This window comes from Cydia fagiglandana, chromosome 20 (genome assembly GCF_963556715.1).
Source record: "Cydia fagiglandana chromosome 20, ilCydFagi1.1, whole genome shotgun sequence".
NCBI classification, from domain to species: Eukaryota; Metazoa; Arthropoda; class Insecta; order Lepidoptera; family Tortricidae; genus Cydia; species Cydia fagiglandana.
Window position 1 is genome coordinate 14,262,795 of NC_085951.1, and position 14,413 is coordinate 14,277,207.

At 36.6% G+C, this 14,413-nt stretch overlaps 1 protein-coding gene across 1 annotated transcript in view; it reads left to right on the forward strand.

The window, feature by feature from the left end:
* LOC134674657 (prestin) overlaps nt 1-6,819 on the forward strand; it is a 53,370-nt gene extending 46,551 nt beyond the window's left edge. Inside the window, exons 17-18 of the mRNA XM_063532776.1 lie at nt 3,306-3,432; nt 4,759-6,819. Coding sequence (XP_063388846.1) covers nt 3,306-3,432; nt 4,759-4,919 — 288 coding nt within the window. The 3' untranslated portion in view covers nt 4,920-6,819. The remainder of the gene's footprint in view (nt 1-3,305; nt 3,433-4,758) is intronic.
* Nucleotides 6,820-14,413: the final 7,594 nt, after the last annotated feature.

Below are 14,413 nucleotides of genomic sequence, written 5' to 3' on the forward strand. Positions count from 1 at the left end.
CCTTGAGCAAGAGCGAGAGCTACGTGTGGGACCCTAGTATTGGGCAGAAAGTAGGGCATTACAGATTTTAAAAAACAGATACTTTAGCAAAGTTGGCTACATGAAGCCTATCGACCTCACACCTGAGGACCAAGACAGCAACAATGGCACCTTGAGCAAGAGCGAGAGTTACGTGTGGGACCCCAGTATTGGGCAGAAGGTAGGGCATTACGGAGTATTATAAAAAACATATACTTTAGCAAAGTTGGCTACATGAAGCCTATCGACCTCACACCTGAGGACCAAGACAGCAATCATGGGACCTTGAGCAAGAGCGAGAGCTACGTGTGGGACCCCAGTATTGGGCAGAAGGTAGAGCATTACAGAGTATTATAAAAAAACATATACTTTAGCAAAGTTGGCTACATGAAGCCCATCGACCTCACACCTGAGGACCAAGACAGCAACAATGGGACCTTGAGCAAGAGCGAGAGCTACGTGTGGGACCCCAGTATTGGGCAGAAGGTAGGGCATTGCAGATTATAAAAAACAGATACTTTAGCAAAGTTGGCTACATGAAGCCTGTCGACCTCATACCAACAATGGGACCTTGAGCAAGAGCGAGAGCTACGTGTGGGACCCCAGTATTGGGCAGAAGGTAGAGCATTACAGAGTATTACAAATAACAGATACTTCTGCAAAGTTGGCTACATGAAGCCCATCGACCTCACACCTGAGGACCAGGACAGCAACTATGGGACCTTGAGCAAGAGCGAGAGCTACGTGTGGGACCCCAGTATTGAGCAGAAGGTAGAGCATTACAGAGTATTACAAATAACAGATACTTCCGCAAAGTTGGCTACATGAAGCCCATCGACCTCACACCTGAGGACCAGGACAGCAACTATGGGACCTTGAGCAAGAGCGAGAGCTACGTGTGGGACCCCAGTATTGGGCAGAAGTTAGGGCATTACAGAGTATTATAAAAAAAATATACTTTAGCAAAGTTGGCTAAGGCGCCCATCACGCAGGCAGCGTTCCCGCGCTGGATTGCTATAAAGGTGGTAAGCTCGGGTGCGGTTTACTGTATATAACAACTATGGATATATTATTGGTCGATATAACGATCAACGGATATAATTTATTAGACATATACATACGAATGACATATTTTTATCAGATATATCTCATACAGTATAAAAGGTATTTGCTATAATATCTTTTCTCAAAAATGGACGGCAAAGTCGACTTTGCCGTCTAAAAAATAGGTCGCGAAGCGCGTAGTTTATGGTCAGTCCAAAATTAAAAAGTTAAAAACATTGCAGTCTCGATTTTGGGACTGCAATGTTGCATACAAATTCCATTATTTGTCGAGTTCCAAACTTTTTAAAAGTTGAAATGACCATATCAAATGAAGGCACAGGCCCATTAAACAGCCAAACAGATGATTAGTACCGCGACCGACTATTTAGATGTCTCAAATAGGTTGGCGTATTTTTGGCAGAAAAATACACTTCTATTTTTATATTAATAATTTTTAAGAAAAAAAAACCGACTTCTATGGGGCCCGGTGAAAGATTATGGTAGATGGTGCACTATGTAGAAAAGGAGGTAAAAACAGTACTTTCTAGTAGCATTTCGTGTCCGTAAGGGTCGTAGTTCTAGCCTAACCTAACCCACTTCTCTGATAGCAGTTCGGTTCTGTGAGGATCGCAGTTCGAGCCTAATCAAACCCATTTTTCTAGTAGCATTTCGTTTCTGTAAGGCTCGCAGTTCTAACCAAACCTAACCCACTTTTGTTCGGTTCTGTGAGGATCGCAGTTCAAACCTAACCTAACCCACTTAACGGCGCATGCGGTGCGGTGTACGGGGGTTTGAGAGGGAGGGGTTTGGCATCATCATACTTTATACCTACATTTTATGGTAGGTAATCATAGCGGTTTATTTAGTTTAGGTATCATAGGGGTTTTCCGGGTCGAGGTCCGGGTCTCTGAGTCAGAGTCCGGGTCCGAGTCCCGGTCCAAGTCCGGGTCCGGGTCCGAGTCCGGGTCCGAGTCCGGGTCCGAGTCCGAGTCCGAGTCCGGGTCCGAACCGGATCCGGGTATGAGTCCGGGTCCCAGACCAAGTCAAAATCGAAATTCGAAATCACCAAACATGTACTATGCGTCGTTGAAGAGTTCTGTTCTGATCATCATCAGCAGTTCCACTTCATCAAATGCGACAGTTTTTAATGTAAATGCTTGATTTTATGATGAAAATACAAAAAATTCTATACGTATGCCTTTAAGATTTGAGGAGTTCCCTCGATTCCTTATGGATCCCATCATCAGAACTCGAGCTTGACAGAAATGTGGCTTAAAAACTAAACTTGCTTAACAAACATAACGAAGAGGACAAATCGCCAAACGTGAACTATGCGTCGTTGAAGAGTTCCGTTCTGATCATCATCAGCAGTTCCACTTCATCAAATGCGACAGTTTTTAATGAAAATGCTTGATTTTCTGATGAAAATACAAAAATCTCTATACGCATGCCTTTAAAATTTGAGGAGTTCCCTCGTTTTCTCATGGATCCCATCATCAGAACTCAAGCTTGATAAAATTGTGGCTTAAAAACTTAACTTGCTTAACAAACATAACGAAGAGGACAAATCGCCAAAGGTGAACTATGCGTCGTTGAAGAGTTCCGTTCTGATCATCATCAGCAGTTCCACTTCATCAAATGTCACGTTTTTGAATGTATATGCTTGATTTGTTGATAAAAACACAAAAATCACCATATGTATGCCTTTAAGATTTGAGGAGTTCCGTCGATTCCTCATGGATCCCATCATCAGAACTGGATTTTGACAAAAACGGGACCAATCTGTATGCATATACATACAATCAAAAAGATAATTTTCAAAATCGGTCCAGTAATGACGGAGATATGGAGTAACAAACATAAAAAATAAAAAAAATAATAAAAAAAATAAAAATAAAAAACATACAACCGAATTGATAACCTCCTCCTTTGGGATTTGGAAGTCGGTTAAAAAAAAATAAAAAGGCGGCAAGGGCTTTTTTCTGTCAAAATATATATGTAAGAACGTTGCTTTTGTAAAATATTTCTATGATATTTATATTTCTTGCACCATTTTTGAGAAAAGCACTATATATGACTCGGCTGGAAGGCTACTTGCTGGCTTCGGATTCAATTAAACGGACTCCCAAGGTCGTCCGTTTAAAACGAATCCTCAGCCTGCAAGTAGCTACTTCCGAGCCTCGACAATAATGTACTATTCAACCTAATGCTAAGGTAGTATAACGCATGTGATGTGTCCCCAGGTCCACTGCGTGATAATAGACGCGTCTGCGATTTCGTACGTGGACGCGCCGGGGGTCAAGACGCTGGTGGTGGTGTCGAAGGAGTTGGAGGCCAGTCACATTATGGTGCTGCTAGCGGGGGCCAATGGTAAGAGCATAACATTGTTTTTACGGTTCCGTACCCAAAGTGGGATTAATTGTTATTCGAATTGATTATTTATTTATTATTAGGTATATTTGATTATTGATGAGGAAATGAATATTCCGATGTAATACTATCTATCTACTTCTTTTGTTACTTATGCTTTTTTTGACATTTAGATTTTATTCTAGAAATTCTAGACTAGTATTTTTTTTATACAATTTTTTTAATGTTTGACGATCCTTTTGTGAAATTCTTAGTGTTAAATTTGATATGTTTAATAATCCAATGTTATTATGGAATAATATTAACATCAATAAATTGCTCTGATAATTAGATTATGATTAATTACGATTCATAAGAGCTTGTTGCTAGGTCTACATGAATATGAATAAAGTATATTTTGAGTTGAGTTGAGTTGAAAAGGGTAAGAACGGGACCCTATTACTATCCACTGTCCGTCTGTCCGTCACCAGGCTGTATCTCATGAACCGTGATAGCTAGGGAGTTGAAATTTTCACAGACGATGTATTTCTGTTGCCGCTATAACAAATACTAAAAACAGAATATAATAAATATTTAAGTGGGCCGCCCATATAACAATCGTGATTATTTTGCCGGTTTTGCGTAGTGCTACGGAAACCTTCGTGCGCGAGTCAAATTTCGTCATAATTTAATTTAATGTAATTTACTCAATTTTTTAACACTATTCTTTTGCTAAAAAAACTCGATATTTACCTAGACCAATCTCAATCACGTGATATGTGTTCTAGAGATGCCACGAATATTCGGCAACTATTCGGTATTCGGCCTATTCGGCCACTTTGCCGAATATTCGGTATTCGGCCGAATGTTGCCTCCTATTCGGCCGAATACCGAATACCTGTTGCACCTACATAAAAAGAAAAATTACCCAACAAAAGAACCAAGAACAAGGTATATTTAATATTTAAAATGTACTCTTGGAAAGTGTTTAAATACGAAGGTACGTTTTTGAGCATTTGTTGATTCCAAAATATTTTATTTATATCATGGGTCTGACTTGATTGACTCTAACTACATTCATTAATTCTGTTCATCATAAAAATATATCTTAGCAAACGTTGTGCTTTGTTGGCGTTTTCGCAATAATTTTCGCAATAGTTTTCGTAATAATTGTGACTCAAAAATGTTCGCACATCATGCCGAATATTCGGTATTCGGCAGAGAGCGGGGACCGAATATTAGGTATTCGGCCAAATTCACTATTCGGGGCATCTCTAATGTGTTCAACCCCACACCACCCTTTACCAGGCCCATTAAAAAAAATTCTCACAAATCTATGTATTCCAGGTCCAATGCTAGAAATGATCCATCGCTACAACGAGTTGGAAACCACCAACCAGCTCCGTATAGACATCTTCCCCACCGTCCACGACGCCGTGGTCTACTACAAAGTACTCGAATCTAAGAGGGGAGCCTACCCACCCGTACCTCTCACTATCAATGAGTGACCTTACTAACACGGGTAGAGGTAACTCGGGACACTGTTCAACTAAGGATCAAATCAAATTAACTCAGTGGTCTACTACAAAGTACTTAAAGCTAAGAGGGGGACCTACCTACTCGTACCTCTCACTATCAATGAGTGACCTTACTAACACGAGTAGAGGTAGTGTAACTCGGGACACTGTTCAACTAAGGATCAAATCAAATTAACTCAGTGGTCTACTACAAAGTACTTAAAGCTAAGAGGGGAGACAACAACTGTGTTGTAACTGTGTTGTTGTGTGAGGTAGTGTAACTCGGGACACTGTTCAACTAAGGATCAAATCTAATTAACTCAGTGGTGTACTACAAAGTACTTAAAGCTAAGAGGGGAGACAACTCAGTACCAGTCACTATAAATGAGTGACCTTACTAACTTGAGTAGAGGTAGTGTTAAACTCGGGACACTGTTCAACTAAGGATCAAATCAAATTAACTCAGTGGTCTACTACAAAGTACTTAAAGCTAAGAGGGGAGACAACTCAGTACCTGTCACTATGCGTGAGTGACCTTACTAACACGAGTAGAGGTAGGGTTAAATTTCGGACACTGGTCAACTAAGAAACAAATTAACGCTGTAGTCTACTACAAAGTAAACGAAACTAAGGGTCGGTTTCACCAAACTGTTCGTATCGTTAAAGAGTTCGCTAAATTTTTATGTATGGAAAGTTTCATAGTAAAGCGCCGGGGCGCGCCGCACACAGGCGAAAAATCAATAAAAGTCGGACAAAACCTAAACATTCAGGATTATTATAGAAATCGTATTAATGCACGTTTGCCAACTAATAAAAACAAAATTACAATTATATTATGACATTTATTAAATTTTGATCATAATATCTGGTTCTTCTAAAAGATTTAAAACATTTTGGCATATGGGAAGCGACTTTTTACTACCCAATTTTCTTAGTCCTGTTATATAAGGATCGGAAGACATTAAAAGTCTTTTCCATAGCCATTTGCCTAAAAAAAATGTGACTAAGCGCTCAACCTTGATTACATTAGTCATCGATTAAAATGAAAATTTTGTTAAAACGTCGCGTAAGGTCGCATAAAATAATGGTTGTATGTTAAAACCCAAGTTCTGTAGTTTCTAAAATTGATAATATCAAAACCGGATCTATCAGGAAGTTGTACTTTTCTCCTTGGTGAAGTTGAACAATATGCAAAAAATACAAGACATTACACTTATTTTTTTTTATAATAAACAAGCAAGCATAGCTATCAAAAGTAACTATTAGTAATTAGGTTATTACCTCCTAGAAGGGTATCCATCATTAAATCACAACTTTCTGAAAGCAAACGATAAATAAGTAAGCACATAAATAACACTCGCAGAGCAGTAAAATATTCGCCTTTGAACAAGTCGAACTTTGGAATGAGAACGTGTCGCGTAGATTACTCTAACATGAAAATGATTATGGGAGTAGCGTGCACTGTTTATTGGACTACCCGCTAAGATTGGTTTTTGCCTGTTGGGGCTACTTAGAAGTTTTTTGGTTTTGTCCGACTTTTATTGATTTTTCGCCTGTGTGCGCCGGCTGACGTTGATCAGTCTATCAAATGTGGTGCAACTGGCCCTAAAAGGGGTGACAATACATTTCCTGTAACTATGCGTGACCTTACTAACACGAGTAGAGTGTTAAACTCGGGTTGTCTATGACCTTACTAATACAAGTAAAGGTACTGTTAAACTCGGGACACTGTTCAACTAAGGATCAAATAAAATTAACGCTCCATGGTCTACTACAAAGTACTTAAAGCTAAGAGGGAATACAACACGGTTCTTGTCACTATCAATGCGTGACCTTTCTAACACGATTAGAGGCAGTGTTAAACTTTGAACACTTGTCTATGACCTTACTAACACAAGTAGAAGTAGTGTTAAACTCGGGGCTTTGTTTCTGTTTATTTGTGCATGCTCAAGAACTGGCAAATATTATGGTTTGTTCTTCAAAATGAAAAAGTAATCGTCCTAGCGCAAGGTTCGGCAAACTGCGGCTCGCTGAGATGCCCAAAAATGGAGATTTCTATTATTACAGTAAGAGAGTACTGATAAGTGAGTATAAGATTAATCTATAGATTGAGGTTTGCGCTCTTGTATTACCAATAGTTTTCCTCCTCTATAGTTTTCCGATTTTTGCCGGTTCCTAAAGTCTAGAAATACAGTCAAATTAATTTCCGACCCATTTTGTACCTTGGCACAGTGGCAATAGTATGAGTTTTCTAGCGACTTTAATATACACGGTGTAACATGAGGAAACCGAATAATTTTAAAAGCGTATTCCTGATCATATTTAGAGACAAAAATGTCATATAAACTTTTTTTTGTATTTGCCCTAAAAATTCAAGTGAGTGAAACCGTTGTCGTATAAACAATTTTAACAAGTTTTTGTTGTTACATAGTGTAAATGTTGCTGCTATGGGACGTAGTCTAAATATCCTTATTGATAGATGTCAAAAAGTGACAAGTAACACTTTGCAAAAAAAAAATTTAAGTGACAAATTTACCAATAACATTTATTTTTTAAATACACTCAAAAAATTTAAAAAACAAAATAAGAAAAAAAAATTGTATTTGGCGTAATTGACTTAAACTCATATTACATCTTTTTTCCTTCTTTTGACCTCAGAAATGCGTGGTTAAAATTATTCAGTTTCCTCATGTTACACCGTGTAGATAGTCACTGTGACAAAGTACGAATTGGGTCGGAAATTAAATTCATTTATTGTGCCTACTCGAATTTTATGTCCATAAACTTCTTTGACTTCTAAGTGCCTCAGCATGTATAAGCTACATGCTTGGTTGAGAAAGCCATGAGTGGTCATCCATTAATTACGTCACACGAATTTCTAGGTTGTTTGACCCCTCCCCCCCTCCTTGTCACACTTGGTCACATTTGGCAAACCCCTCCCCCCTAGTGTGACGTCACATTTTTTCTACGATATCGCCAAATCGAATTAAGTAAGTACCTAAGTATTATTAATATTTTATCAAAATATTTTTGACGATATAAATATTAGTAATTTTATAACCCAAAACTGCTTAGGAAAGAAAATTAAACGAATAAAAACGATTATCGTTTTAAAAACTTGTTATTTCAATGTACAGCGAATAAAATAATTTAAATAAATTTTCGGTTACTGATGAAGTTAAAGTGACGTCACAAAGTTTGTGTCTCCCCCCTCCCCCATGTCACAATATGTCACATTTTCTTGACCCCCTCCCTCCCCCTAAACGTGTGATGTAATTAATGGATGACCCCTGAATGGAAATTAAGTAAATAAACTAACTACTACCAGGAATGGTTAAAATCTCGAATTACGAGTAAATTATATTCGGTCAACATTTTATTGGTACCGATTGATCATTTCTTATTTATTTTTGATTTTGTGATAAATAAAAAATGAGAATTTGATATATTTTTATACCAGTTACTTAGTTGGTACTTATTTGTTATAGGGAATATACTGGGAAATCTAACCTATAGAAATACAGATAGAGTTTAAAATCAGTAGTCTAAAATCATGTTTTAATTGTAATGCAAAAATTAGTGATAAAAATCCAAGATGATAAAATAAGAAAATTATTTTGATTTTGCTAGTATTTAATAGGTTTGACAGGAAAAAGTTATAAATAAACTATGTACATTTGATAAAAAAATACGCGATATATTTGCGCTAAAAGTATAGTTTTTTATTTTGATAGATATAGATAGAGATCTTTATTTGCATACCAGTACAGATGTTACATACATGGGCCCTGGAAAGGGTGTAGCAAAATTTAAATTATTTATAAGGTCCGTCCGGCTGTTAGTAAATTTAGGTTTAAAGTTTAACGAGCAATATTTATTATAAAATATAATCAAATTATGAAATAAGTGTGCTTTTAGATACTATTCTTAACTGACATTCGGTAAACCAGTTTCAACTTCCAAACATCTTAGCTTAGAACATCATTATAACAAAAGTAGCAAATTTTTTGTAAATAAAATAAGGCTAGTGGGTGATTGCTATAGTTATTCGCAACTACATAGTAATTAGCAGAGCTCGGCAGGGGTGAGTCATTTTGACGTCACTTATGTCAAGTGTAGATATTAATATAGATACACCTTAGAAAGAAATATTAAAATAAAACTTTATTACAGTGCCAACCACTTAAATAGCCTCACCTATATATTGTGAGTATTATAATTATACGTGATAATTTTTATCAATATATCTTAAATTTGAATTGTACGCCCTGACGTTTATCGAACGACACATTCACAAGTCCGAACTTGTCTGCGCGCGAAACGTCGTGGACGCAAGAGCTAATACGGGTCGTCCACATGAATAGCCTCAGTGTAACATAATTGTCCAAACCGTGCATTTATGTTTCGCTTTCAAATTTATTTTATTATGATTAGATAATACAGAAGGCATTCTATTAAGTACCTGCAGTAACGCGATAAATACAATGTTTTAGTGACTATAGGACGCGGCAAAAACTTACAAGTTTAGAAATTGAAAAGGTTAATTTTTATTTAACTCATCAATTATCCCATCGTGAGATAGCTAAAAAAATAGGTGGCAGCCCTAAAGTTATTAATAATTATGTTAAAAATAAGGAAAAATACGGCAACCAGTATAAAGGACGCACAAAATTTGCCACTATGGATCGTGAACGTCGACTTATTTTACGCTCTGCTTCAAATTCCACCAAGACCGCCAGGCAGATAACTAGTGAAATAAATACTAGAGTATCTCTCTCTACAGTTCGACGAATTATTAGAACATCATCCCACCTCAAACGAAAAATATCATGAGTAAACCTCCTTTGCGCGAACAACATGTGGCGGATCGACTGTCTTTTGCCAAAAGTACATGTGCTGGAAAACCGAGTGGCGAAATGTGATTTTTAGTGACGAGAAAAAGTTTAATCTAGATGGTCCAGATGGATTTAAATATTATTTTCATGACCTAAGGAAAGATCCGAAAGTACTATCACGTCATCACTCAACTCTCGGATCGGTGATGGTTTGGGGAGCAATTTCTTACTATGGTACTGTTGATTTAATTATGGTAGATGGAAGACTAAATGCTGAAAAGTATTTAAATTTATTAAAAGAAACAAAAAGTAAGATCAGAAAAGTATTAAGTAGAAAAAAAAATGTTTTTTCAGCATGATAATGCTCCCATACACACGTCAGCCATAGTTACAAAGTCGTTTGATGAAAACCAGATTGAAGTTCTAGATTGGCCATCCTTGTCTCCTGATCTGAACATCATGGAGAATGCCTGGGGTTGGCTGTCTCGGCAAGTTTATTACAACGGAAGACAGTTTAGTAATAAAGAAGAACTGATTCAAGCTATTTACACTTTTTGGGATTCTGTGGACGTTAATTACACAGATTCTTTATATGAATCACTACCTAATCATATTTTTGAATTAATAGGGTCTAATGGAAGGTATACAAAATATTAAACGAAAGAGTTTTAATAACTAAAAAGTATCCTTTAGCATGTGAGGCTATTCAAGTGGAAGGGCCAATTATTTGTTTGACGTTATTTCTTAAAACTTTGATTAGATAACAATAAATATTTTATTTACTATTACAAGGCTTCTTGTTTTATTTCATATTTAATGTTTAATGTATATCTCCTTTTTATATTACTATGAGAAATATTAATTTTGGTGAGTGAGGCTATTCAAGTGGCTGGCACTGTAATTATAATTAAGGTGGTTCGCTTTTCATACAAAATTCAATCAAAGCTCATTAAGTAACTACACACTATTAGTACATAAATATTTCCGCATTTATCTTCCTTCGAATATTCGTTTGCGCGAAATTAACAGGAAAACAATGTTTCATACAGAAATCATGCAAAAATCATAGTTAAATTTTCATCAATTTTACGTATGTGTGTGTCACAAATGTCGTGTACAGATACATTTGCGACGTTGCCATACCATTTCCGACGTTGCCGGGCTGACCACGGCGCGTATTTGGAGTGCCGTCATGTTTAGTGCAATTTTGTTGACACTGACGTTTGACAGGTACTTAATTGACCTAAGCGAGAATAAGTACCCGAAGTTCGTCAACTTAGCTAAGAACTATCATGGCGTGTTATGCAAACAGTCGCTTTTTTGCTTACAAACGGAAGATTCCCGGTTCGATCCCCAGTCATTGTATGCTGGAACATAACTTTTTGTATTTTTGTTACATCTAAATTTCGTATTGTTTTTTTATTTTTATTTAATTTTTCTTATTATCATAAATCGATTGATTAAGTATGGGCTACACGTATTCGTTTATTTTTGACAAAGAAAATTAGAAATTATACTCTACCTAATCTCTCTTATTTTTACAATCAGGACATCTTCACTGCAATAAAAAAGAAATGTATAAAATTTCCTGTGGTTAAAAATAATGGATTTTGTCTATGAATGAAAAACACAATTATTACTATAGTTTTTTTTTTTTAGCATTAGAAATAAGGTAAACAATCTTGACGTGTCTTTTAATTGAAAAACACATTTTAAAAATAAGTTACGGCAAATATGTAACAATTATAAATCAAATACGATCATTTATATTCTTCTGCTTTCATAAGTAATAGTTTTTGATTTTTAAAAAGCGTTTAAATCTGTGTGCCTAGCCAAGATGCCAGTCGTTCGCTCCGTAGCGAACGTTAGGGTAATACCTCTCTCTATCACTCTGCCATATTAATGCGACAGACACGGCTGCGCTTCGGTCGCTACGGAGCGTAAACCATTGGCATCTTGGCTAGGCACCCTGGTCATCTGGAAAGCGAAACACATACGGAACGCGTTTCTATTACCCAATACAGTAGCCAGCTGCAGATTCGGTTTTAAAGTTAACTATACCTAAACCTGGGTGCCTAGCCACGAGGCAGGCTAGTAGAGTTCTCTTTCACCTTCAGCAGAACCGGGAGATCCAAACCTACCTACTTTTCATCTAATAATCTAAAGAATCAGTGCATGATGCAAACTTTACCGGTCGCCGTGGTAAGACCTAGGATTTACCATATCGGTGTTGGTAAAAGCCCAAAGTAAACTAGTAAGATTTAACATTTCGGGCTTTTACCGATCGGCATCGGTAAAACCTAGGTTTTACCGGTAAATCCTAGGTTTTGCCGTACTTCGGGCTTTTACAGTAACATATATATAATAATTGCTCGTTTAAAGGTAAGATAACACAAAGGAGAAACAAAAAGAAATTACCTACTCGCACCAGTCTTGAACCCCAATACTCTTGCACGTATTTCCACGAACATACCGTTACGCTAATGCAACATACTTACCTACGTTGTGTGAAATTGTCTACTACAAGGATCACGGAAACACTGTTTGCATGTGTGAGTAATAGTAGGAAAAAGCGTGACAGCAACACTCCGTCGAATTAAAAAGGTGGTTTTTGCACAATGAAGTATTCAATGTTTATTTTAATAGTTCAATATTTATTTAAAGAGTGCGCGAAACATACTTTTAAGTATACAAATACCATGACCATTTTACAAAAAAATAAAACCTGAAATTTTGCAAAAGTGGTGCCATCTAGCGAGAGTTAAGTTTTGAGTAACCTAGGCGAACCACCTTAAACTAAAATGACAATGCCTTATGTACAAATAAACTTTGATAGTAGCATATGGATGGATATAGATATTATTTGAAGAGGTTTACTAAAAAAGCTTGCTATAAAATTTATTTGTTTTAATGGCGACGTAAAGATCGTAGCGGAAAGGCAGCCTAAATAAAATTATTTCTTTAGTTATTAAATTACACCACATATACCATCGAATGACAAGGCATGTCCATGTTGTGCAAACTCTGAAAACAGCTCACCCCCGCCGAGCTCTGGTAATTAGCCACTCCTAACAAATCAGAAAGCCTTATTGTTAAAGAGTGGCCACTTCCATGTAGTGGTCAATAATTATAGCAGTCACCCTATCTGAAATTCGAAATTTAGAAATGAGATTCCTATTCTACACTTATTTTTTATTAGTTAGAGCAGAAGGGACACTTTTGGACATATTTCATACATCGAGGTAAAGCCTGTGCCATAGAGTCTATGGCATAGACAATAAATACAGTAGAAATTATGTATTAAAAAACACAGACACAGAAAATTACAATTCCTTTGAAATTGTAGTTTTTTTTTATTTCTTCTCACTTGAATGTTGGGTAAAACCTCATTTTCGACCGTATGGCTAAAAGATAAAACGAATGTCCCTTTTGCCTTAAATTTTGACCGTTCTCGTATCTGTTCTACAAGCGTCTCCCGGCTGTGCTAGTGATAAGTTCCGACGGTCAAAAATTCAAATGGTGCTTTTTCAATACTAATGTTTATAAAAATATACTATAACTGTGTTTCAGTCATCCCATACCGCTACGCAATCAAAACCTGTGTCATGGCGATTTGCGCCTTGGTCTTTTAAAAGTTTATTAAACTGGCTGTTATTCAGAACAACTATATTTAATACTGGCCAAGAGAATACTAACGTGTAAAGCGGTACATTGCGGTATTGTAGCCGCATTTTCGTCAGTTGAACTAAATGGCGTTAATGCTCTGATCTACACAGAGCCATATGCTTCAGCTGTCGACTAATGTATTACTAGAGGGCAGTTACAATTTGGTGCCGTGACCAGGATATCTAAAACAAACCAATCTAACTCTGAGCTGACTTTGCAGTTACAAAGTGTGGCAAAAATCTATATCAAATCCCTATAAATATTGACGTTTTTACTCTTAAGAATATTATGTTTGTATTTGTTCATTGTTTAGAAGAAGTTTTGCCTGTCAAATGGGGTGACTGAAGTCCAGTTAGAACTGTTATTAGTATTTTTAGTAAAGTACGGTTTTTCCTACAGATTGTAGCTAGTTTCATACTCGAGTGTACTTACTGGTATCGATATTGGGGCAATTTTGACTGATTTTACAGAACCCCTTGTGTAAATTTCATTCGATAACATGACGAGCGTTCGAGTTGTCTATATTTGTATGGGATATTGAACAACGCGCCAAGCGGGACGCTTTGGAAACACATAATCCCATACAAAATTACACTTAAATTAATGCAAACGCGTACGTCACGTCACGCTATCGAATGAAATGTAAACTAGGGGATTAGAATAAAATATGTGACGTTATCTATGAAAAGGGACCTTATTGTCGATGGCGCTTACGCCATTATTAACGAAGTTCCGATATCAATACAATGACACGCGACGCTGTGCGGCGTAAGCGCCATCGACAATAAGATCCCTTTTTATAGATAATGCCCCGTATAATAAAGTTAGAGTTACACAGAAAAGTAAAATTGCCCCTTCGGTACCTATTTATTTTGTGGTACTTTACATGTATTTTAAGAGAATGTAAAATGCTAGTGTTATTTGATTCAATGAATTTATTTATAGGTTGTTAATTTTAGATTGAACATTGTTATTGTGATACTT